The sequence below is a fragment of the Triticum aestivum genome, chromosome 2A, assembly GCF_018294505.1.
Source record: "Triticum aestivum cultivar Chinese Spring chromosome 2A, IWGSC CS RefSeq v2.1, whole genome shotgun sequence".
In the NCBI taxonomy this organism is placed as follows: domain Eukaryota; kingdom Viridiplantae; phylum Streptophyta; class Magnoliopsida; order Poales; family Poaceae; genus Triticum; species Triticum aestivum.
In genome coordinates, this window is record NC_057797.1 from 690078722 (window position 1) to 690105662 (window position 26941).

Below are 26941 nucleotides of genomic sequence, written 5' to 3' on the forward strand. Positions count from 1 at the left end.
CGGGGGTATGATCGTCCTGCGGTTTGATGACATCTTCGCTATGTTTAACCTTCATCCGCTGCACTACACCTTCATTCGGCTATTTTTGCTCAGTATGGAGAAGCGGATCATTAGAGACAAGACCCCGGACATCGTGATAGTCGACCCCTTCTACATGTGTGCCAAGATCTTGGGCAGCGCTGGGGACCGGCAAGTCACGAGTTCATACCTTGAAGGCGTCATTCCGGCGAATCCAGATAAGGATAACTTCCTCGTGCCTTACTTTCCCAAGTAAGTCATCCCCTCACCGCCCCGTAACATATGATTTCTTAGATTTCGATCGTTCTATTTTTTTCTAACATTCCATGTTTTGTGCAGTGACACACGTTGCACACTCATCCTCTTAAGTCCGAACTATTCCATGACCACGTATTTCGACTCGGACCGTTAGTCAAAGAAAGACTACACAAATATCAAGAAAGTTCTTGATGATGTTCTCCCCGGCTACGCCAAATCTGGAGGCACCTTCAGGAGGCCAATTTTTAGGTACGACAAGCATGTGTTCACCCACGTAACGATGTTTCCCTGCGTCAAGCAGCCGCCTGGCGGTCAGAAGGATGCCTACTACGCCCTCCGTCACATGCGGGCGATCGTACGGGACCATAATCACCTTCTGCTACCAAATAGTCTCAAAGATTGGGCCGCGCGCTTGTCGGCAATCCAGGACGCGGACCTCAGACAAGAATTCTTTCGCATCTAGTCGGAGTCTGCGGAAATCATCCATCAAGATGTCCTTCGTACCTCGGGGCAGTTCTGCCTCAAATATCAACCGTCCAACAGTGAAATAGAAACAACGCTACAAATGCAGGCTGACAACGATCGCGATTTCATGACCATCACGAAAGACGGCGGCTTCATCCACGCTCCGGTCTCTGAGTTGAGTCGAAGGTAGTGATGCTATGTAGTTCTGAAATATCGATTAGCTCGTGTTGTAATTAAAATTTAATGAACTTGTATGTCTTTTTAGTTTGGACAGTCGTTCAACTTATATGTAATCGATGCTATTTATTAGTAGGACCATGAATCATGCTATTAATGTGTTGCTTTTCTCTTCCGATCCTTTTGTTGCATACTTATATATTGCTTATATATTGTCTTTGAATTGCTACTAACGTTTTGTTTGTCTAGTGCATAGAGATGTCGTCGTATGTCGTGTACAAGGGTAAGGTTCTCGGAGTCTACGACGACTGGGAGGAGTGTCGGAGACAGGTTCACCGTTTCAGCGGTAACAGTTACAAAGGGTACACCACTAGGGCGGAGGCGGAAGCTAGATACGTGCGCTATCTAGCGGGAGAGAGGAGGGAGCGGAGGAGGAACCGGATGAAGACCAGTTTCATCGCGATGATGCTCATCGTGACCGCAGCTCTCTTCTATGTGATGGTAGTTTAGATTATCGATATCGACTTTGTAATGTGATGACAAACTCGCTACTCGCGGTCTCAAGACTTGTAATGTTCTAACTTTGTTCGGTATTTTTAATTCAAAGACTAATATGATGAATTCTATTCGGAGACTGATCTTTTATTGTATTCGATAAATCTGCTGTTTATATGTTGTGTTGTTTATATTCTCTGTTGTAATGTATTTTGTAACCTGTGCAAATATCAGAAAAGCAAAAAAAATCCTAATATTCATAGTAGTGGCGCACCTTGTTGAGCATTAGTAGCGCACCAAGGCTAAATACTAGTGGCGCATTACGGGGCATAGTAATGGCGCACTTGGGGGCATACGTGAAGGTAAATATGCCCCCCTAGAAGGCATAGTAATGGCACACTATTGGACATAGTAATGGCGCACTGCCAGGTGCACCACTATTATCTGGCATACTAATGTCGCACCAGAGGTGCGCCATTAGTATTTGTTACTAGTGGCGTGGTAATAGTGATGCACCTATAGTGCGCCATTAATGGCCAAAATAGGTGCCTCCTACTGGTTCAATAAAACTTGTTCCTAACTAAGAGAAATACTATCTGCTACTATACTGTTTCATCCTCCCTCTTCGGGGAAATCCAACAACTCCGTCGTGGTCGGATGGGGGAATAGCCAAACCGCCGCTCCACAGGAGCACCGGTAAGCGCCGCCCTCAAGCCTGTCGACCTCGCCGCAAGCGTCGCTGCCGAGATGGAACCGGATCTGAGGTCTACTTATTCTTATCCCTGAAGCCATCACCATCAAACAATGCCGGACGAAGAGCACTCTCTTAACCGGCTAACCCTACTACCCTATACATCAGACAAGATCCCTAAGTTCCCCTCTCCTCCCGCCACCGCCTGAGCACCCAGCGGAGGAGAAGGGAACCCCAGGTTCACCGCGAAACGGACGTAAGTTCGTCTAAACCTATTAGCATGTGATCTACTTTTCAAGATCTCGACGCAAGAAATGCAATGGTGCAGAAGTTCGGAGGTGAAATTTAATCAATAGTTGAATGTAAAGTTTGATAGATATTCTTCGTTGGTGCAACATATAGTGCAAATGGCACATACTAGTTCTTTGATGATAATATAAAGTTCCAAGTCCCACACACATCAAATTATGCCCTTTGCTTATTCATGTGAAGTACGTACTTGTCAACCGTGCATGCATGCAGCAGACATGCACGGCCAGTACACAACAGTCGCCATATGCATACAAGAAGCGTTTTATTGGTTTTACTTCTTGCACACGACACCCTTGCCGTCCATGCCACTGGCACAGGTGACAGCAGAGAGCTCAGATAGCACCGCGGCACCGTCGTTTCCATGGCTGACTCCATAGCGCGCCACGCTGCAGTCGGCGGCGAACAGGCTGGAGGTGGTGAAGGTGGCATCTCCTCCCATGGTGGGCATGGAGGCCCTCACGTCGAAATGGTTGACGTAGTCGGAGCGGTACGTCTGTCCGACCACACCGTGGACGTCGTCGGTGAGCGCGTCGAACTTGAACGCCAGCTCGAGGTGCGCGAGGCAGTCGTCGGCGGTGACGCCGTAACGGTGCACCCTCGAATCCTCCTCGGTGATGGGCACGGCGTTGGCCCTGACGCTGAACTTTCCGTGGAGGGCGACGAGCACGCCATTGGCCCCCTTGGTGCGGGTCACAGACAGCTCGGGGACGCGGCTGGAGGTCCACTTGGCGCCTTCGACCAGGTCGGCGGGGAGGTACACGGGCTCGCCGTCCAGGATGATCTCTAGATGCTCGACAGCGTCGTCCCAGGTGCCGGTCTTCCTGGCGCCGAGGTAGAGGCGGTGGCCGTCGAAGAGCACGGCGATGGCCTGGATCCAGGTGAAGTCCCGGGACATGCCGCTGTGGCCGCTCTTGCCGATGAAGTGTGCGTTGATGTGAAGGTCACGGTCGGAGACGACGCAGAAGTCGGCGTCCCTGCGTCCGTGGAAGTAGAAGGCGTTGCCGTCACCGCCTATGAACCGCGGGTCGCCGCACGCCCCCGGGGTGTTGCACACTGCACGAACGCATGAGCCAGAACCATTATTAGCCAACAAAATCAAGCGTTACTATAGTTGTACCTGCAGAGTTAAGACATGGAGTGCTCACCGCAGACGGGTTTGCATGATTTGCAGTCGGCGTAGCAGGACTGGGGGCAGTTGGCGGGGCAGTCCATCCTCTGGTTAGAGCAGTAGGGGTTCACCCTGGGACTCTCACTGCACTTGACGCTTATCGGATTCGGCTTCGGCTTCGGGCCATTGGCATTGGGTGGCCGTGGCTTGGATTGAGCGGTGGCGGCCCCCGCGGCGGCGAGAAGGACGACAGCCGCTAAAGCCAGCACGACTCCCAGACGCCTCGCCATTGCGAACGCCATCACGCTGTCACTAGTTACTATCACGGTGCTTTTGTTGCTGATCGATTATTGATGGAAGTTGAATGGGTACGTTTGTATGCATGGCTCCTTGGCAATTTATAGGGCGATCGATCGATCGAGTTGACACCAATCTATCTTACTTGGTAAATGTCGCTTGTCAACGCCGCTCGCTTGAAGCGGAAAAGACTTCACTTTGCGTGCATAGGTACATACGTAGCTCCTGTCTTATATACATGCAATGTAGGTATATAAGTACAGTACACTCTGTGTACTAGCGTAGCAGGTTTTCAGGGCAACATTGCCAGGATGCAACTTAATCTTCAAGGAAAGATGCCAAAACATGTGCTTAGCAGCCTGCTAAAGGAAGCGATCCGCAGCGTTTCGCCGTCCTTGATTACAATATACATATCTCGTACCCTTTTACTCTCTTCTTGTCCTATTCATTTTGTTGCACCATTCTGGGACGAAGTCAAATTTCGAGAATCTGGAAAAGCTGCCGTTGATCAAGAGGAGAGCTCTTGTTTATGCACCTAGCGATGACTATAACCACTGAAGTAGTCGAAAGAGCGTCATCATCATCGCCTCTCTCTTACCAGAGCCGAACAAACATTGTTCTATTAGACAGTCAGAAAGTCATTGTGCTAAGGTCCCACGGGCCGGACTAGCGCGCCAGAACACAACCATCGTCAATGAACAAAGCGTAGATCAAAAGATCAAACTTCTAAACACAGAAAGGAAGACTAGATCAACACGGATCCACAAAAGACCAACACCAATCAAACCCATGAGATCTGATGGAGACACATCTCCACACAATCCAACCAAGACGTTTAACCAAACAAAAACAAGAGCAGAGAGTCCCTCCTGTCGATGGGGAGCCAGGGTCCTCCACACCTCCCCGGCCCAAAGTCATCGAGTGCTGGGGGGGGGGGGGCGACAAAAGGAGGAAAAAATCTAACAGCATGGGAGTCACCTAATGACTACGTATTAATTAGCATAATCATTCCGTCCAATTATTGAGAGGTAAATGCAAACCTATGATTTGTTGCACTTCTATTATGTCTTAGTAGATCTCTTTCCGTCCTATGGTGATTGGTATTTTTTTTAAAGATTGATTTGAATTGTATGTTAAGAACTTATGATATGTTGCTATCCTTGGTGCCCAATATATGAGCGCGCTTGTATGTGGACCATACTTTAGAGTTAGTAGTGTGTTGAGATAACTATCCATAGGGCAGCCAGAGTGAAAAATATTAACGAGTCTAAGTATAGGAGTTGATGCATATGGTTGGGTTTTACCCTAATAAATTATTAGTTGTTGTGGATATTGGCTAAGGGCATCTCGAATGCTGACCCGCAAACCGTACACCGCATCCGTCCGCAGACAGAAAGGGATTAGAACCCGGACATGGATGCGGGAGCCTGCCATCCAATGATTTGCACTATATTTTTGCCAATTATAAGGGGAATTTCAAATTCAAATACGCCTAATTCATAGTGCGCGCCAGATCACACCAGTGTTGGGACGCATCATCGGCCGATCACAACCAAAAATAGGCAAGAATGCTTAGTTTTTACATGCTCGACCATATAAAAATAACATCAGTCTAGCAGTCCACGCAAAAGATTGGACTTCCTCCCCTGCCGGACTGGCAATACGAGGCTCCACACTCATTCTGTTGTCGCTGTTGTGTAGGCCGCCTCCGCCTCCAAGTCCTCTTGCTCCGCCCTCTCCAGCTCATCCTTCTGCCGCTGTAACATCTTGAAACGGGCGGCTTGCATGGTCATTCTCGCTACAAATGATCCACACAACAATGCATGTCTGACTACAAATGATCTACACAACAATGCATACATTTCCGACTACAGATGATCTACACAACAATGCATTTCCGACTACAAATGATCTACACAATAATGCATACATATCCGGCTACAAATGATCAATAAAAGTATGCATATCCGGCTAGAAAAGATCTACACAACAATGCACACATATCCGACTACAATAGGTCTACACAACAGTGCATATACATATGTGGCTAGAAATGATAAAAAAACTAAGCATATCCGGCTACAAATGATTTACAAAACAATGCATACTGAAAACACATGTTTACTCCCAGAGGGGGTGAATGGAAGATTTTAAGAAATTTGTCAAACTCTGATGAATTTGACGAAGATCAGAGTGAGGAAATAGAAACACAAGGAAACTATTTCATCAAAGTAGCAGAAAGCATGCATACCAGATACATATATGTGAAGAACATGCAATCATACAGGCACACAAGCATGAAGAAGATGAACTGAAGAAATGGAAGAAAGCATGATGAAAGTCTTTAGTTCAAATTCGTCAGAAGGTAGATCACAAATACTTCAGCGGCGGAATAATGTGAAGGTAAGGGTGAGGAATTGAAAACCAGGTAGGCTTGGTGATGACACAACAATTTGGTAGACCTGTTCCAGTTGCTGTATCAACCGTACGTCTTGTTGAGGTGGCCGAGATGAACTCAGAGGACACTTAGTCCTCACTCCTATTGAGCCAAGGTCACTTAGACCTCGCCCAATCACTCGTGGTAATTATTCAAGATAAACTTCCAAAACCTTCATAGACTTGTTCACCGGCGCACCACAATGACTCTTGGGTGCTCAGAACATCACGCCTAACCATATGGGCGAATGCCAGTCTTCAAAGGTACCAGACGTCGGATCACACACATCAATCTCTTAAGTGATGCTCAATCACTTTGGCTCTGGTTGGGTGTTTCCTCACTTAGGATTCTCTCAAGGTCGTCAAAGGATGGGTTGCTCTCAAATGACAAGTGTCAAGTTCTCTCTGGAACAGCCAACCAACAAGTGGTTGTGGGGGCGGCTATTTATAGCCTGGGGCAACCCGACATGAATTGTCATAAATGCCCTTCTCACACATGACCATTGTCCGGATAAGGATCCACTCAACAGCTGGCACACGGCGCAGCAATGGTCGGAAAATTGAACTCTCAATTTCGTCGGGGCACTCAATTTCCTCACGATAGGCAGATCGCACTGGTGAATCATAACTCCTTAGCCTGACCAAATTTGTGAGCGACTAGATGAACTTCGTCACTACCGCCAGCAAATTCGTCAGCTGTACCGGAGATTTCCAGATACTTCACTCAAAGTGGCTTGTATGTATAGGTTTGAGCATCACTTTGGAAATGTGAACTATGATTCACCTATACCCCCTTTAACAGTACGGTTTTTCCTATGACTCAAAATAAGAAGAAAGAAACTACGAAAACAAAAGTCTTCAAGCTTCAAAGTCTTCACATCAATTTCTTCAATTGTCATACCAATTTCATCTCCAAGTTCTTCACTTGAAGAAATACATTTTTAGGGGTCATCTTTCATGGGTTAAACCAAATCTTCAGGGACTATAACTCATGTGTACACTCGCAAACACATTAGTCCCTCAACCCATTTGTCTCCAATCCTGCAAAACCATTAACGGGGCACTTGATGCACCTACCATCTCCCCTTGTTTGGTGATTGATGACAATTTGGTTAGGTTTTCAACGGGAGTAAATAATGGAAGTGTAAGTACTGAGTATGAAGAAATTGGTTATAATATATTGAGGTACTCCCCCTTGCTGAAAACCACTTGTCATTTCCTTCTGCTCATCGTTGGATTCGACACTTTTACTTATCGAAATGACTACGATAGATCCCCTATACTTGTGGGTCATGAAGGAAATATGCCCTAGAGGCAATAATAAAGTGTTATTTATATTTCCTTATACTAATAGGAAAAGGGCTATAGATGATATGGACATTAATGGTGCACCGTGTATGTGGTGCGCCACTGCTATATAGCAGTGGCGCATCTGGTGTATGGTGCGCCATTAGTAGTTTTGAAAAATAAATAAAAAAATTGTTAGTAATGGCGCACCAGTGGATAGTGCGCCATTACTAGTGTGCCATTACTAACAATTTTTTTAATTTTTTTTCAAAACTACTAATGGCGCACCACACATCAGGTGCGCCATTAGTAACCCTGGTGCTAAATGCACCCCCCTGGACCGCCTTTTCTATTTTTTAAAAAATAAAATAAAATGATGGAAATGTCAAAAAATAAAAGAAAATAAGTTTTTCATGTGATATGTGGTCTAGTTGTTGGGAAAATTTACAAATATGAATTTCGACTTTATTTGCAAAATCTCTGTGGAATTTAGTAAAATGGGCATAAGTTTTGCATACGAACTCGGATTAAAAAGTTTTTTATATGAAAAATCATCTACTCGAAAAGTTACATACGAATTGAACCGGGGGGGGGGGGGGGGAACTTTGTTCAACATCTTCAAAATCGCCAAAAACCTAACAGAACGAAAGATACGTGGCTTTTAAGATCTAGAGGGGGGGAATGGAAAAAAATTCAAACTTACTAGTGGCGCACCATTTGCTAGGTGCGCCACTAGTAACAGAAAAAAATTGGTTTCAATTTTTTTTTCTTTTTTGGATTTTATTTTCAAAATATGATACGTAATATGACCGGGAAGTTTGAAATATTTTTTCAAAATTTCATCACACTCATGAACATGAACAAAGTCCTAGACATCAACAATGTTTAATGGGATTGATAAGATAGATATATCAACAAGTACCTGTGAAGTGAGCTGGTGTTGGAGTTGGATAGAACTGCGAAGTTAAGTGTGCTTGGGCTGGAGTAGTGTGAGGATGGGTGACCTTTCAGGAAGTTTGGCCACAGAGTGCGATTTGACTTGACATTAAGCATATTGGCCCGAGATTAAGCCATAGTGACTCGAGATTAAGAAAAAAATTGAAAAAAAATTTGAATTTTTTTTGAAAAAAATTGTTAGTAATGGCGCACTTCTATGTGGTGCGCCATTACTAAGTCAAATAGTAATGGCGCACCATGGAATATACTGAAAATTCTAATGGCGCACTTCTATGTGGTGCGCCATTACTAAGTCAGATAGTAATGGCGCACTGTGGAATATACTGAAAATTCTAATGGCGTGATCATAGTGGCGCACCTGTAGTGCGTCATTAGTAGCCAAAACAGTTGTGCCACTAGCAGGCATTTTCCTAGTAGTGAATTATATCATGATAAATATTTATTAATATTCATGCTAGAATTGTATTAACCGGAAACTTAGTACATGTGTGAATAAATAGACAAACAGAGTGTCACTAGTATGCCTCTACTTGACTAGCTCGTTAATCAAAGATGGTTAAGTTTCCTAACCATAGACATGAGTTGTCATTTGATGAATGGGATCACATAATTAGAGAATGATGTGATTGACATGACCCATCCGTTAGCTTAGCACTATGATCGTTTAGTTTATTGCTATTGCTTTCTTCATGAGTTATACATGTTCCTATGACTATGAGATTATGCAACTCCTGAATACTGGAGGAACACTTAGTGTGCTATCAAACTTCACAACGTAATTGGGTGATTATATAGATGCTCTATGTCTCTGATGGTGTGTGTTGAGTTGGCATAGATCGAGATTAGGATTTGTCACTCCGATTGTCGGAGAGGTATCTGTGGGTCCTCTCGGTAATGCAGATCAATATAAGCCTTGCAAGCAATGTAACTAATGGGTTAGTTACGGGATGATGCATTACAGAACGAGTAAAGAGACTTGCCGGTAATGAGATTGAACTAGGTATAGTGATACCGACGATCGAATCTCGGGCAACTAACATACCGATGACAAAGGGAACAACGTAAGTTGTTATGCGGTTTGATCGATAAAGATCTTCGTAGAATATGTGGGAGAAAATATGAGCATCCAGGTTCCGCTATTGGTTATTTACCGAAGATGAGTCTCGGTCATGTCTACATAGTTCTCAAACCCGTAGGGTCCGCACGCTACATGCGATGATGATCGGTATTATGAGTTTATGTGTTTTGATGTACCGGAGGTAGCTCGGAGTTCTGTGATGAGATCACAGACATGACAAGGAGTCTCGAAATGGTCGAGACATAAAGATTGATATATTGGAAGACTATATTCGGACACAGGAATGGTTTCGAGGTGTATCGGGTATTTTGCGGAGTACCTAGGGGTTATCGGAACCCCCCGGGAGGTTATTGGGCCTCATGGGCCTATTTGTGGAAGAGAGGAGGCAGGCCAAGGTAGGGCATGCGCCCCCCTAGCCCAAACCGAATTGTACTAGGGGGGCGGCCCCTTTACTTCTCTCCTCCCTCACCTTCCCCCTTCTCCTTGTTGGAATAGAAAAGAGGGGATGAATCCTACTTGGAGTAGGATTGCCCCCCCCCATGGCGCACCTCCTCCCCCTGGCCGGCTTCCTCCTCCCTCCCCCCTTTATATACGTGGGAGGGGGCACCCCAAAGACACACCAAAGTTTCTCTTAGCCGTGTGCGGTGCCCCCCTCCATAGAAACACACCCCGGTCATATCGTTGCATTGCTTAGGCGAAGCCCTGTGCCGGTAAGTTCATCATCACCGTCACCACGCCGTCGTGCTGACAAAACTCTCCCTCGGCCTTAGCTGGATCAAGAGTTCGAGGGACGTCACCGAGCTTTATGTGTGAAGATCGCGTAGGTGTCGTGCGTTCGGTACTTGATCCATTGGATCGCAAAGACGTTCGACTACATCAACCGCGTTACTTGACGCTTCCGCTTTTGGTCTATGAGGGTACGTAGACACACTACCCCCTCACGTTGCTATGCATCTCCTAGATAGATCTTGCGTGATCATAGGATTATTTTTGAAATACTGTGTTCCCCAACAGTGGCATCCAAGCCAGGTCTATGCGTAGATGTTATATGCACAAGTAGAACACAAAGATTTGTGGGCGATAATAGTCATACTGCTTACCAGCATGTCATACTTTGATTCGGAGGTATTGTTGGATCGCAAAGACGTTCGACTACATCAACCGCGTTACTTGACGCTTCCGCTTTCGGTCTATGAGGGTACGTAGACACACTACCCCCTCACGTTGCTATGCATCTCCTAGATAGATCTTGCGTGATCATAGGATTATTTTTGAAATACTGTGTTCCCCAACAGTGGCATCCAAGCCAGGTCTATGCGTAGATGTTATATGCACGAGTAGAACACAAAGATTTGTGGGCGATAATAGTCATACTGCTTACCAGCATGTCATACTTTGATTCGGCGGTATTGTTGGATGAAGCGGCCCAGACCAACATTACATAACCACATTCATGAGACTAGTTCTACCACCGTGCTTCGCACACAGGTGGTTAGTGGGTGTCTGTTTCTCCTACTTTAGTTGAATAGAGTGTTACTATGCCCGGTCCTTGTTGAAGGTTAAAACTATTGGGGAACGTAGTAATTTAAAAAAATTCCTATGCACACGCAAGATCATGGTGATGCATAGAAACGAGAGAGGAGAGTGTTGTCTACGTACCCTCGTAGATCGAAAACGGAAGCGTTAGCACAACGCGGTTGATGTAGTCGTACGTCTTCACGGCCCGACCGATCAAGCACCGAAACTACGGCACCTCCGAGTTCTAGCACATGTTCAGCTCGATGATGATCCCCGGACTCCGATCCAGCAGAATGTTGGGGAAGAGTTCCGTCAGCACGACGGCCTGGTGACGATCTTGATGTTCTACCATCGCGGGGCTTCGCCTAAGCACCGCTACAATATTATCGAGGATTATGGTGGAAGGGGGCACCGCACACGGCTAAGAGATCAATGATCAATTGTTGTCTCTTTGGGGTGCCCCCTGCACCTGTATATAAAGGAGCAAGGGAGGAGGAGGCCGGCCCTAGGAGGGGGCGCGCCAAGTGTGGAGTCCTACTAGGACTCCCTAGTCCTAGTAGGATTCCACCTCCCATATGGAATAGGAAAAGAGGAAGGGAAAAGGAGAAGGAAGGAAGGGGGCGCCCCCGTTCCCTAGTCCAATTCAGACCAGACCAAGGGGAGGGGTGCGGCCACCCTTGAGGCCCTTTTCCTTCTTTCCCGTATGGCCCAATAAGGCCCAATACGTATTCCTGTAACTCTCCGGTACTCCGAAAAATACCTGAATCACTCGAAACCTTTCCGATGTCCGAATATAGTCGTCCAATATATCGATCTTTATGTCTTGACCATTTTGAGACTCCTCGTCATGTCCCCGATGTCATCTGGGACTCCAAACTCCTTCGGTACATCAAAACTCATAAACTCATAATATAACTGTCATCGAAACCTTAAGCGTGCGGACCCTACGGGTTCGAGAACAATGTAGACATGACCGAGACACGTCTCCAGTCAATAACCAATAGCGGAACCTGGATGCTCATATTGGCTCCCACATATTTTACGAAGATCTTTATCGGTCAGACCGCATAACAACATACATTGTTCCCTTTGTCATCGGTATGTTACTTGCCCGAGAGGGCCCAGAGATACCTCTCCGACAATCTTAGTGACAAATCCTAATCTCGAAATACGCCAACCCAACAAGTACCTTCGGAGACACCTGTAGAGCACCTTTATAATCACCCAGTTACTTTGTGACGTTTGGTGGAACACAAAGTGTTCCTCCGGTAAACGGGAGTTGCATAATCTCATAGTCATAGGAACATGTATAAGTCATGAAGAAAGCAATAGCAACAAACTAAACGATCAAGTGCTATGCTAACGGAATGGGTCAAGTCAATCACATCATTCTCCTAATGATGTGATCCCGTTAATCAAATGACAACTCATGTCTATGGTTAGGAAACATAACCATCTTTGATCAACGAGCTAGTCAAGTAGAGGCATACTAGTGACACTCTGTTTGTCTATGTATTCACACATGTATTATGTTTCCGGTTAATACAATTCTAGCATGAATAATAAACATTTATCATGATATAATGAAATAAATAATAACTTTATTATTGCCTCTAGGGCATATTTCCTTCAGTCTCCCACTTGCACTAGAGTCAATAATCTAGTTCACATCGCCATGTGATTTAACATCAATAGTTCACATCACCATGTGATTAACACCCATAGTGCACATCAACATGTGACCAACACCCAAAGGGTTTACTAGAGTTAATAATCTAGTTCATGTCGCTATGTGATTAACACCCAAAGAGTACTGAGGTGTGATCATGTTTTGCTTGTGAGAGAAGTTTAGTCAATGGGTCTGCCACATTCAGATCCATAAGTATTTTGCAAATTTCTATGTCAACAATGCTCTGCATGGAGCTACTCTAGCTAATTGCTCTCACTTTCAATATGTATCCAGATTGAGACTTAGAGTCATCTGGATCAGTGTGAAAACTTGCATCGACGTAACCCTTTACGACAACCTTTTGTCACCTCCATAATCGAGAAACATATCCTTATTCCACTAAGGATAATTTTGACCAATATCCAGTGATCTACTCCTAGATCACTATTGTACTCCTTTGCCAAACTCAGGGCAGGGTATACAATAGGTCTGGTACACAGCATGGCATACTTTATAGAACCTATGGTTGAGGCATAGGGAATGACTTTCATTCTCTCTCTATCTTCTGCCGTGGTCGGGTTTTGAGTCTTACTCAACTTCACACCTTGTAACACAGGCAAGAACTCCTTTTTGACTGTTCCATTTTGAACTACTTCTAAATCTTGTCAAGGTATGTACTCATTGAAAAAAACTTATCAAGTGTATTGATCTATCTCTATAGATCTTGATGATCAATATGTAAGCAGCTTCACCGAGGTCTTTCTTTGAAAAACTCCTTTCAAACATTCCATTATGCTTTGCAGAATAATTCTACATTATCTCCGATCAACAATATGTCTTTCACATATACTTATCAGAAATGATGTAGTGCTCCCACTCACTTTCTTGTAAATACAGGCTTCACCACAAGTCTATATAAAACAATATGCTCTGATCAACTTATCAAAGCGTATATTCCAACTCCGAGATTCTTGCACCAGTCCATAGATGGATCGCTGGAGCTTGCATATTTTGTTAGTACCTTTAGGATTGACAAAACCTTCTGGTTGCATCATATACAACTCTTCTTTAATAAATCCATTAAGGAATGCAGTTTTGTTTATCCTTTTGCCAGATTTCATAAAATGCGGCAATTGCTAACATGATTCGGACAGACTTAAGCATAGATATGAGTGAGAAAGTCTCATCATAGTCAACACCTTGAACTTGTTGAAAACCTTTTTGCGACAATTCTAGCTTTGTAGATAGTGACACTACTACCAGCGTTCATCTTCCTCTTGAAGATCCATTTAATCTCAATGGCTCGCCGATCATTGGGCAAGTCAATCAAAGTCCATACTTTGTTCTCATACATGGATCTCATCTCAGATTTCATGGCCTCAAGCTATTTCGTGGAATCTGGGCTCATCATCGCTTCCTCATAGTTCATAGGCTCGTCATGGTCAAGTAACATGACCTCCAGAACAGGATTACCGTACCACTCTGGTGCGGATCTCACTCTGGTTTACCTACGAGGTTCGGTAGTAACTTGATCTGAAGTTACATGATCATCATCATTAGCTTCCTCACTAATCGGTGTAGTAGTCACAGGAACAGATTTCTGTGATGAACTACTTTCCAATAAGGGAGTAGGTACAATTACCTCATCAAGTTCTACTTTCCTCCCACTCACTTCTTTCGAGAGAAACTACTTTTCTAGAAAGGATCCATTCAAAGCAACGAATATATTGCCTTCGGATCTGTGATAGAAGGTGTAGCCAACATTTTCTTTTGGGTATCCTATGAAGACGCACTTCTCCGATTTGGGTTAGAGCTTATCAGGTTGAAACTTTTTCACATAAGCATTGCAACCTCAAACTTTATGAAACGACAGCTTAGGTTTCTTGCCAAACCATAGTTCATACGGTGTCGTCTCAACCGGTTTAGATGGTGCCCTATTTAACGTGAATGCAGCTGTCTCTAATGCATAACCCCAAAATGATAGTGGTAGATCGGTAAGAGACATCATAGATCGCACCATATCTAATAAAGTACGGTTATGACGTTCGGACACACCATTATGTTGTGGTGTTCCAGGTGGCGTGAGTAGTGAAACTATTTCACATTGTTTTTAACTGAAGGCCAAACTCGTAACTCAAATATTTTACTTCTGCGATCATATCATAGAAACTTTTATTTTTGTTACGATGATTCTCCACTTCACTCTGAAATTCTTTGAACTTTTCAAATGTTTCAGACTTGTGTTTCATCAAGTAGATATACTCATATCTGCTCAAATCATCTGTGAAGATCAGAAAATAATGATACCTACCACGAGCCTCAATATTCATCGGACCACATACATGAGTATGTATGATTTCCGACAAATCTGTTGCTCGCTCCATTGTTCCGGAGAACGGAGTCTTAGTCATCTTGCCCATGAGGCATGGTTCGCAAGCATCAACTGATTCATAATCAAGTGATTCCAAAAGCCCATCAACATGGATTTTCTTCACGCGCTTTACACCAATATGACCTAAACGGCAGTGCCACAAATAAATTGCACCATCATTATTAACTTTGCATCTTTTGGTTTCAATATTATGAAGATGTGTATCACTACGATCGAGATCCAACAAACCATTTTCATTGGGTGTGTAACCATATAAGGTTTTATTCATGTAAACAGAACAAAAATTTATTCTCTTACTTAAATGAATAACCGTATTGCAATAAACATGATCAAATCATATTCATGCTCAACGCAAACACCAAATAACACTTATTTAGGTTCAACACTAATCCCAGAAGTATAGGGAGTGTGAGATGATGATCATATGAATCTTGGAACCACTTCCAACACACATCGTCACTTCACCCTTAACTAGTTTATGTTCATTCTGCAACTCCCGTTTCGAGTTACTACTCTTAGCAACTGAACCAGTATCAAATACCGAGGGGTTGCTACGAACACTAGTAAAATACACACCAATAATATGTATATCAAATATACCTTTGTTCACTTTGCCATCCTTCTTATCCGCGAAATACTTGGGGCAGTTCGGCTTCCAGTGGCCAGTCCCTTTGCAGTAGAAGCACTTAGTCTCAGGCTTAGGACCAGACTTGGGCTTCTTCACTTGAGCAGCAACTTGCTTGCCGTTCTTCTTGAAGTTCCCCTTCTTCCCTTTGCCCTTTTCTTGAAACTAGTGGTCTTGTCTACCATCAACACTTGATATTTTTCTTGATTTCTACCTTCGTCGATTTCAGCATTACGAAGAGCTTGGGAATCGTTTCCGTTATCCCTTGCATATCATAGTTCATCACGACGTTCTACTAACTTGGTGATGGTGACTAGAGAATTTTGTCAATCACTATTTTATCTGGAAGATTAACTCCCACTTGATTCAAGCGATTGTAGTACCCATACAATCTGAGCACATGCTCACTGCTTGAGCTATTCTCCTCCATCTTTTAGCTATAGAACTTGTTGGAGACTTCATATCTCTCAACTTGGGTATTTGCTTGAAATATTAACTTCAACTCCTGGAACATCTCATATGGTCCATGACGTTCAAAATGTCTTTGAAGTCCCGATTCTAAGCCGTTTAAGCATGGTGCACTGAACTATCAGGTAGTCATCATATTGAGCTAGCCAAATGTTCATAACATCTGCATCTGCTCCTGTAATAGGTTTGTCACCTAGCGGTGTATCAAAGACATAATTCTTCTGTGCAGCAATGAGGATAAACCTCAGATCACGGATCCAATCTGCATCATTGCTACTAACATCTTTCAACTTAGTTTTCTCTAGGAACATATCAAAAATAAAACAGGGGAGCTAAACGCGAGCTATTGATCTACAACATAGATATGCTAATACAACCAGGACTAAGTTCATGATAAATTAAAGTTCAATTAATCATATTACTTAAGAACTCCCACTTAGATAGACATCCCTCTAATCCTCTAAGTGATCACGTGATCCAAATCAACTAAACCATGTCCGATCATCATGTGAGATGGAGTAGTTTCAATGGTGAACATCACTATGTTGATCATATCTACTATATGATTCACGCTCGACCTTTCGGTCTCCGTGTTCCGAGGCCATATCTGTTATATGCTAGGCTCGTCAAGTTTAACCTGAGTATTCCGCGTGTGCAACTATTTTGCACCCGTTGTATTTGAACATAGAGCCTATCACACCCGATCATCACGTGGTGTCTCAACACGAAGAACTTTCGCAATGGTGCATACTCAGGGAGAACACTTATACTTTGATAATTTAGTGAGGGATCATCTTATAATGCTACCGTCAATCAAAGCAAGATAAGATGCATAAAAGATAAACATCACATGCAATCAATATAAGTGATATGATATGGCCATCATCATCTTGTACTTGTGATCTTCATCTCCGAAGTACCGTCATGATCACCATCGTCACTGGCATGACACCTTGATCTCCATCGTAGCATCGTTGTCGTCTCGCCATTCTTATGCTTCCACAACTATCGCTACCGCTTAGTGATAAAGTAAAGCATTACAGCGCGATTACATTGCATACAATAAAGCGACAACCATATGGCTCCCGCAAGTTGTCGACAACTCGGTTACAAAACATTATCATCTCATACAATAAAATTTAGCATCATGTCTTGACCATATCACATCACAACATGCCCTGCATAAAGAAGTTAGACGTCCTCTACTTTGTTGTTGCAAGTTTTACGTGGCTGCTACGGGCTTAGCAAGAACCGTTCTTACCTATGCATCAAAACCACAATGATATCAAGTTGGTGTTGTTTTAACCTTCGCAAGGACCAGGCGTAGCCACACTCGGTTCAACTAAAGTTGGAGAAACTGACACCCGCCAGCCACCTGTGTGCAAAGCACGTCGGTAGAACCAGTCTCGCGTAAGCGTACGCGTAATGTCGGTCTGGGCCGCTTCATCCAACAATACCGCCGAACCAAAGTATGACATGCTGGTAAGCAGTATGACTTATATCGCCCACAACTCACTTGTGTTCTACTCGTGCATAACATCAACGCATAAAACCTAGGCTCGGATGCCACTATTGGGGAACATAGTAATTTCAAAAAAATTCCTACGCACACGCAAGATCATGGTGATGCATAGCAATGAGAGAGGAGAGTGTTGTCTACGTATCCTCGTAGACCGAAAGCGGAAGCGTTAGCACAACGCAGTTGATGTAGTCGTACGTCTTCACGGCCCGACCGACCAAGCACCGAAACTACGGCACCTCCGAGTTCTAGCACACGTTCAGCTCGATGACGATCCCCGGACTCCGATCCAGCAGAATGTTGGGGAAGAGTTCCGTCAGCACGACGACCTGGTGACGATCTTGATGTTTTACCGTCGCAGGGCTTCGCCTAAGCACCGCTACAATATTATCGAGGATTATGGTGGAAGGGGGCACCGCACACGGCTAAGAGATCAATGATCAATTGTTGTCTCTTTGGGGTGCCCCCTGCACCTGTATATAAAGGAGAAAGGGAGGAGGAGGCCGGCCCTAGGAGGGGGCGCGCCAAGTGTGGAGTCCTACTAGGACTCCCTAGTCCTAGTAGGATTCCACCTCCCATATGGAATAGGAAAAGAGGAAGGGAAAAGGAGAAGGAAGGAAGGGGGCGCCCCCCTTCCCTAGTCCAATTTAGACCAGACCAAGGGGAGGGGTGCGGCCACCCTTGAGGCCCTTTTCCTTCTTTCCCGTATGGCCCAATAAGGCCCAATACATATTCCCGTAACTCTCCGGTACTCCAAAAAATACCCGAATCACTCGGAACCTTTCCGATGTCCAAATATAGTCGTCCAATATATTGATCTTTACGTCTCGGCCATTTCGAGACTCCTCGTCATGTACCCGATCTCATCCGGGACTCCGAACTCCTTCGGTACATATAAACTCATAAACTCATAATATAACTGTCATCGAAACCTTAAGCGTGCGGACCCTACGGGTTCGAGAACAATGTAGAAATGACCAAGACACGTCTCCGGTCAATAACCAATAGCAGAACCTGGATGCTCATATTGGCTCCCACATATTCTATGAAGATCTTTATCGGTCAGACCGCATAACAACATACGTTGTTCCCTTTGTCATCGGTATGTTACTTGCCCGAGATTCGATCGTCGATATCTCAATACCTAGTTCAATCTCATTACCGGCAAGTCTCTTTACTTGTTCCGTAATACATCATCCTACAACTAACTCATTAGTTGCAATGCTTGCAAGGCTTAAGTGATGTGCATTACCGAGAGGGCCCAGAGATACCTCTCCGACAATCGGAGTGACAAATCCTAATCTCGAAGTACGCCAACCCAACAAGTACCTTCGGAGACACCTGTAGAGCACCTTTATAATCACCCAGTTACTTTGTGACGTTTGGTGGAACACAAAGTGTTCCTCCGGTAAACGGGAGTTGCATAATCTCATAGTCATAGGAACATGTATAAGTCATGAAGAAAGCAATAGCAACAAACTAAACGATCAAGTGCTATGCTAACGGAATGGGTCAAGTCAATCACATCATTCTCCTAATGATGTGATCCCGTTAATCAAATGACAACTCATGTCTATGGTTAGGAAACATAACCATCTTTGATCAACGAGCTAGTCAAGTAGAGGCATACTAGTGACACTCTGTTTGTCTATGTATTCACACATGTATTATGTTTCCGGTTAATACAATTCTAGCATGAATAATAAACATTTATCATGATATAAGGAAATAAATAATAACTTTATTATTGCCTCTAGGGCATATTTCCTTCAAAAACAGCACACTTGACGAAAAATCGTTGTGGTTTTTGATGCGTAGGTAAGAACGGTTCTTGCTAAGCCCATAGCAGCCACGTAGAATTTGCAACAATAAAGTAGAGGACATCCAACTTGTTTTTGCAGGGCTAGTTGTGATGTGATATGGTCAAGACATGATGATATATAAATTGTTGTATGAGATTATCATGTTTTGTAATAGTTATCGGCAACTGGCAGGATCCATATGTTTGTCGCTTTATTGTATGAAATGCAATCGCCATGTAATTGCTTTACTTTATCACTAAGCAGTAGCGATAGTCATAGAAGCAATAGTTGGCGAGACGACAACGATACTATGATGGAGATCAAGGTGTCAAGCCGGTGACGATGGTGATCATGACGGTGCTTTGGAGATGGAGATCAAAGGCACAAGATGATGATGGCCATATCATATCACTTATTTGATTGCATGTGATGTTTATCCTTTATGCATCTTATTTTGCTTAGTATGGCGCTAGCATTATAAGATGATCTCTCACTAAATTTCAAGGTACAAGTGTTCTTCCTGAGTATGCACCATTGCGACAGTTCATCGTGCCGAGACACCACATGATGATCGGGTGTGGTAAGCTCTACGTTCACATACAACGGGTGCAAGCCAGTTTTGCACACGCAGAATACTCGGGTTAAACTTGACGAGCCTAGCATATGCAGATATGGCCTATGAACACTAAGACCGAAAGGTCGAGCGTGAATCATATGGTAGATATGATCAACATAGTGATGTTCACCATTGAAAACTACTCCATCTCACGTGATGATCGGACATGGTTTAATTTATATGGATCACGTGATCACTTAGATGATTAGAGGGATGTCTATCTAAGTGGGAGTTCTTAAGTAATATGATTAATTGAACTTTAATTTCATGAACTTAGTACCTGATAGTATTTATCATGTCTATGATGTTTTAGATAAATGGCCCATGCTATTGCTCCATTGAATTTTAATGCATTCCTAGAGAAATCTAAGTTGAAAGATGATGGTAGCAACTGAAAGGATCGAGAAGAGGTGTCTAGAGGGGGGTGATTAGACACTAAGTGCCAAAAGTTGCATTTTTTAATATTCTCAAGTTTAAGTGGAGTTTAAGCACAAGTTTAACAAACACAATACATATCAAGCAAGCATGCAATGAGTATATGAGCAGCGGAAAGTAAAGCATGCAACTTGCAAGAATGTAAAGAGAAGGGTTTGGAGTATTCAAACGCAATTGGAGAAACGGATGTTTTTGTCGTGGTTCCGATAGGTGGTGCTATCATACATCCACGTTGATGGAGACTTCAACCCACGGAGGGTAACGGTTGCGCGAGTCCACGGAGGGCTCTACCCACGAAGGGTCCACGAAGAAGCAACCTTGTCTATTCCATCACGGCCGTCGCCCACGAAGGACTTGCCTCACTAGCGGTAGATCTTCACGAAGTAGGCGATCTCCTTGCCCTTACAAACTCCTTGGTTCAACTCCACAATCTTGTCGGAGGCTCCCAAGTGACACCTAGCCAATCTAGGAGACACCACTCTCCAAGAAGTAACAAATGGTGTGTTGATGATGAACTCCTTGCTCTTGTGCTTCAAATGATAGTCTCCCCAACACTCAACTCTCTCTCACAGGATTTGGATTTGGTGGAAAGAAGATTTGAGTGGAAAGCAACTTGGGGAAGGCTAGAGATCAAGATTCATATGGTTGGAATGGAATATCTTGACCTCAACACAAGTGTAGGTGGTTCTCTCTCAGAAAATGTGTATTGGAAGTGTAGGTATGTTCTGATGGCTCTCTCCACGAATGAAGAGTGGGTGGAGGGGTATATATAGCCTCCACACAAAATCTAACCGTCACACTCAATTTACCAATCTCGGTGAGACCGAAGGGAAAAACTCGGTCGGACCGATTTAGTAAACCTAGTGACTGTTAGGGTTTTCGGCGGGACCAACTAGTTCAACTCGGTGGAACCGATGTGCTAGGGTTAGGGTAAAACCAAAACTCGGTTTGACCGATTACTCAAACTCGGTGGGATCGATTTGGGTAATAAGCGAAACAGAGAGTTGGCCAAGCAAACTCGGTGGGGCCGATTGCATATCTCGGTGGGACCGAAAATATTGCAACAGGTAACAGAGAGTTTGCAAGCCCATCTCGGTGAGACCGAGATCCCATCGGTGAGACCGAACTGACTAGGGTTTCTGGCAGTGGCTATGTTAACTGAACTCGGTGGCTCCGGATAGAAAGAATCGGTGGGGCCGAGTTTGACTTTTGGTTTAGGTCATATGTGGATGTGGGAAGGTAGTTGAGGGTTTTGGAGCATATCAGTAAGCACTTTGAGCAAGCAAGCCATTAAGCAACACCTCATCCCCTCTTGATAGTATTGGCTTTTCCTATAGACTCAATGTGATCTTGGATCACTAAAATAGAAAATGTAGAGTCTTGATCTTGAAGCTTGAGCCAATCCTTTGTCCTTAGCATATTGAAGGGGTTCCACATCCTCTAGTCCATGCCACTCCATTGTTGAACTTATCTGAAACATACTAGCTAAAAGTGTTAGTCCAACAAGAGATATGTTGACATTAATTACCAAAACCACCCAGGGAGCACTTGTGCTTTTAGCAACTATACAGACTGGGTCCGTAACTTGAGGATTATCCTCATTGCTGCAAAGAAGAATTACGTCCTGGAAGCACCGCTAGGTGCCAACCCCACTGCAGGAGCAACCCCAGATGTTATGAACGTCTGGCAGAGCAAAGCTGATGACTACTCGATAGTTCAGTGTGCCATGCTTTACGGCTTAGAACCGGGACTTCAATGATGTTTTGAACGTCATGGATCATATGAGATGTTCCAGGAGTTGAAGTTAATATTTCAAGCAAATTCCCGGATTGAGAGATATGAAGTCTCCAATAAGTTCTACAGCTGCAAAAATGGAGGAGAATAGTTCTGTTAGTGAACATATACTCAGAATGTCTGGGGTACCACAATCACTTGACTCAGCTGGGAGTTAATCTTTCGGTTGATAGTGTCATTGACAGAGTTCTTCAATCACTGCCACCAAGCTACAAAAGCTTCATGATGAACTATAATATGCAAGGGATGGATAAGACAATTCCTGAGCTCTTCGCGCTGCTAAAGGCTGCGGAGGTAGAAATCAAGAAGGAGCATCAAGTGTTGATGGTTAACAAGATCACTAGTTTCAAGAAAAAGGGAAAAGGGAAGAAGGGGAACTTCAAGAAGAACGGCAAGCAAGTTGCTGCTCAAGTGAAGAAGCCCATGTCTGGACCTAATCCTGAGACTGAGTGCTTCTACTACAAAGGGACTGGTCACTGGTAGCGGAACTGCCCCAAGTATTTGGCAATTAAGAAGGATGGCAAAGTGAAAGGTATATTTGATATACATGTTATTGATGTGTACCTTACTAATGCTCGCAGTAGCGCCTAGGTATTCGATACTGGTTTTGTTGCTAATATTGGCAACTCGAAACATGGGCTATGGATTAAGCGAAGATTGGCTAAGGGCGAGGTGACGATGCGTGTGGGAAATGGTTCCAAAGTCGATGTGATCGCCGTTGACATGCTACCTCTACATCTACCTTCGGGATTAGTATTAGACCTTAATAATTATGATTTGGTGCCAGCGTTAAGCATGAACATTATATCTGGATCTTGTTTGATGCGAGACGATTATTTATTTAAATCGGAGAATAATGGTTGTTCTATTTATATGAGTAATATCTTTTATGGTCATGCACCCTTGATGAGTGGTCTATTTTTATTGAATCTCGATAGTAGTGATACACATATTCATAGTATTGAAGCCAAAAGGTATAAGTATAATGATGATAGTGCAACTTATTTGTGGCACTACCGTTTAGGTCATATTGGTGTAAAGTGCATGAAGAAACTCCATGCTGATGGGCTTTTGGAATCACTTGATACTTGCGAACCATGCCTCATGGGCAAGATGACTAAGACTCCGTTCTCAGGAACAATGGAACGAGCAACAGACTTATTGGAAATAATACATACTGATGTATGCGTTCCGATGAGTGTTGATGCTCATGGCAGGTATCGTTATTTTCTGACCTTCACAGATAATTTGAGCAGATATGTGTATATCTACTTGATGAAACATAAGTCTGAAACATTTGAAAAGTTCAAAGAATTTCAGAGTGAAGTAGAAAATCATCGTAACAAGAAAATTAAGTTTCTACGATCTGATCGTGGAGGTGAATATTTGAGTTATGAGTTTGGTCTTCATTTGAAACAATGCGGAATAGTTTCGCAACTCACGCCACTTGGAACACCACATCGTGATGGTGTGTCCGGACGTCGTAACCGGACTTTATTAGATATGGTGCGATCTATGATGTCTATTACTGATTTACCGCTATCGTTTTGGGGTTATGCTTTAGAGACGGTTGCATTCACGTTAAATAGGGCACCATCAAAATTCGTTGAGACGACACCATATGAACTGTGGTTTGGCAAGAAACCCAAGTTGTCGTTTCTTAAAGTTTGGGGCTACGATGCTTATGTGAAAAGGCTTCAACCTGATAAGCTCAAACCCAAATCGGAGAAATGTGTCTTCATAGGATACCTAAAGGAAACTGTGGGTACACCTTCTATCACAGATCCGAAGGCAAGATATTTGTTGCTAAGAATGGATCCTTTCTATAGAAGGAGTTTCTCTCGAAAGAAGTGAGAGGGAGGAAAGTAGAACTTGATGAGGTAACTATACCTTCTCCCTTATTGGAAAGTATTTCATCACAGAAATCCATTCCAGTGATTCCTACACCAATTAGTGAGGAAGCTAATGATGATCATGAAACTTTTGATCAAGTTACTACCGAACCTCGTAGGTCAACCAGAGTAAGATCCGCACCAGAGTGGTACGATAATCCTGTTCTATAAGTCATGTTACTTGACCATGACGAACCTACGAACTATGAGGAAGCGATGATGAGCCTAGATTCCACAAAATGGCTTGAAGCCATGAAATCTGAGATGGGATCCATGTATGACAACAAAGTGTGGACTTTGGTTGACTTGCCCGACGATTGGCAAGCCATAGAGAATAAATGGATCTTAAAGAAGAAGACTGATGCCGACGGTAATGTTACTGTCTACAAAGCTCGACTTGTTGCAAAAGGTTTCCGACAAGTTCAAGGAGTTGACTATGATGAGACCTTCTCACCCGTAGCGATGCTTAAGTCCATCCGAATCATGTTAGCAATTGCTGCATTTTATGATTATGAAATTTGGCAAATAGATGTCAAAACTGCATTCCTTAATGGATATCTTAAAGAAGAGTTGTATATGATGCGACCGGAAGGTTTTGTCGATCCAAATGGTGCTAACAAAGTGTGCATGCTCCAGCGATCCATTTATGGAGTAGTGCAAGCATCGGAGTTGGAATATACGCTTTGATAGTGTGATCAAAGCATATGGTTTTATAGAAACTTTTGGAGAAGCCTGTATTTACAATAAAGTGAGTGGGAGCTCTGTAGCATTTCTAATATTATATTTGGATGACATATTGTTGATCGAAAATGATACTGAATTTGTGAATATCATAAAAGGATACTTGAACAAGAATTTTTTCAATGAAAGACCTCGGTGAAGCTGCTCATATATTGGGCATCAAGATCTATAGAGATAGATCAAGACGCTTAATAGGACTTTCACAAAACACGTACCTTGATAAAGTTCTGAAGAAGTTCAAAATGGATCAAGCAAAGAAAGGGTTCTTGCCTGTGTTACAAGGTGTGAAGTTGAGTCAGACTCAATGCCCGACCACTGCAGAAGATAGAGAGAAAATGAAAGTCATTCCCTATGCCTCAGCCATAGGTTCTATCATATATGCAATGCTGTGTAGCAGACCTGATGTGTGCCTTGCTATTAGTTTAGCAGGGAGGTACCAAAGTATTCCAAGAGTGGATCACTGGACAGCGGTCAAGAACATCCTAGGATACCAAAAAAGTACTGAGGATATTTTTCTTGTTTATGGAGGGGACAAAGAGCTCGTCATAAACAGTTACGTCGATGCAAGCTTTGACACTGATCCGGATGACTCTAAGTCACAAACCAGATACGTATTTTTATTGAATGGTGGAGCTGCCAGTTGGTGCAGTTCTAAGAAGAGCGTCGTGGCGGGATCTACGTGTGAAGCGGAATACATAGCTGCTTCAGAAGCAGCAAATGAAGGAGTCTGGATGAAGGAGTTCATATCCTATCTAGGTATAATACCTAGTGCACCGGGTCCAATGAAAATCTTTTGTGACAATACTGGTGCAATTGCCTTGGCAAAGGAATACAGATTTCACAAGAGAACCAAGCACATCAAGAGACGCTTCAATTCCATTCGCAATCAAGTCAAGGAGGGAGTTATAGAGATTTTCAAGATACATACGGATCTGAATGTTGCAGACCAATTGACTAAGCCTCTCTCACGAGAAAAACATGATCAACACCAAGACTCCATGGGTGTTAGAATCATTAGTGTGTAATCTAGATTATTGACTCTACTGCAAGTGGGAGACTGAAATGAAATATGCCCTAGAGGCAATAATAAAGTTGTTATTTATATTTCCTTATATCATGATAAATGTTTATTATTCATGCTAGAATTGTATTAACCGGAAACTTAGTACATGTGTGTATAAATAGACAAACAGAGTGTCACTAGTATGCCTCTACTTGACATGAGTTGCCATTTGATGAATGGGATCACATCATTAGAGAATGATGTGATTGACATGACCCATCCGTTAGCTTAGCACTATGATCATTTAGTTTATTGCTATTGATTTCTTCCTAACTTATACATGTTCCTATGACTATGAGATTATGCAACTCCCGAATACTGGAGGAACACTTAGTGTGCTATCAAACGTCACAACGTAACTTGGTTATAAAGATGCTCTACAGGTGTCTGCGATGGTGTTTGTAGAGTTGGCATAGATCGAGATTAGGATTTGTCACTCAGATTGTCGGATAGGTATCTCTGGGCCCTCTCGATGCACATCACTATAAGCCTTGCAAGCAATGTAACTAATGAGTTAGTTACGGGATGATGCATTACGGAATGAGTAAAGAGACTTGCCGATAACGAGATTGAACTAGGTATAGTGATACCAACGATCGAATCTCGGGCAAGTAACATACTGATGACAAAGGGAACAATGTAAGTTGTTATGCGGTTTGACCGATAAATATTTTCGTAAAATATGTGGGAGCCAATATGAGCATCCAGGTTCCTCTATTGGTTATTGACCGCAGATGAGTCTTGGTCATGTCTACATCATTCTCGAACTCATAGTGTCCGCACTCTTAACGTTCAATGACGATCGGTATTATAAGTTTATGTGTTTTG

At 43.4% G+C, this 26941-nt stretch overlaps 1 protein-coding gene across 1 annotated transcript; it reads right to left on the bottom strand.

The window, feature by feature from the left end:
- Positions 1-2486: 2486 nt before the first annotated feature.
- On the bottom strand, positions 2487-3878 carry LOC123185957 (uncharacterized). The gene is made up of 2 exons (XM_044597761.1): positions 3562-3878; positions 2487-3469 (listed from the first exon to the last, which is right to left on the bottom strand). The coding sequence occupies exons 1-2, from the start codon at positions 3824-3826 to the stop codon at positions 2688-2690; spliced, it is 1047 nt and encodes a 348-aa protein (XP_044453696.1). The 5' UTR covers positions 3827-3878; the 3' UTR covers positions 2487-2687.
- Between the last annotated feature and the right edge of the window lie 23063 nt (positions 3879-26941).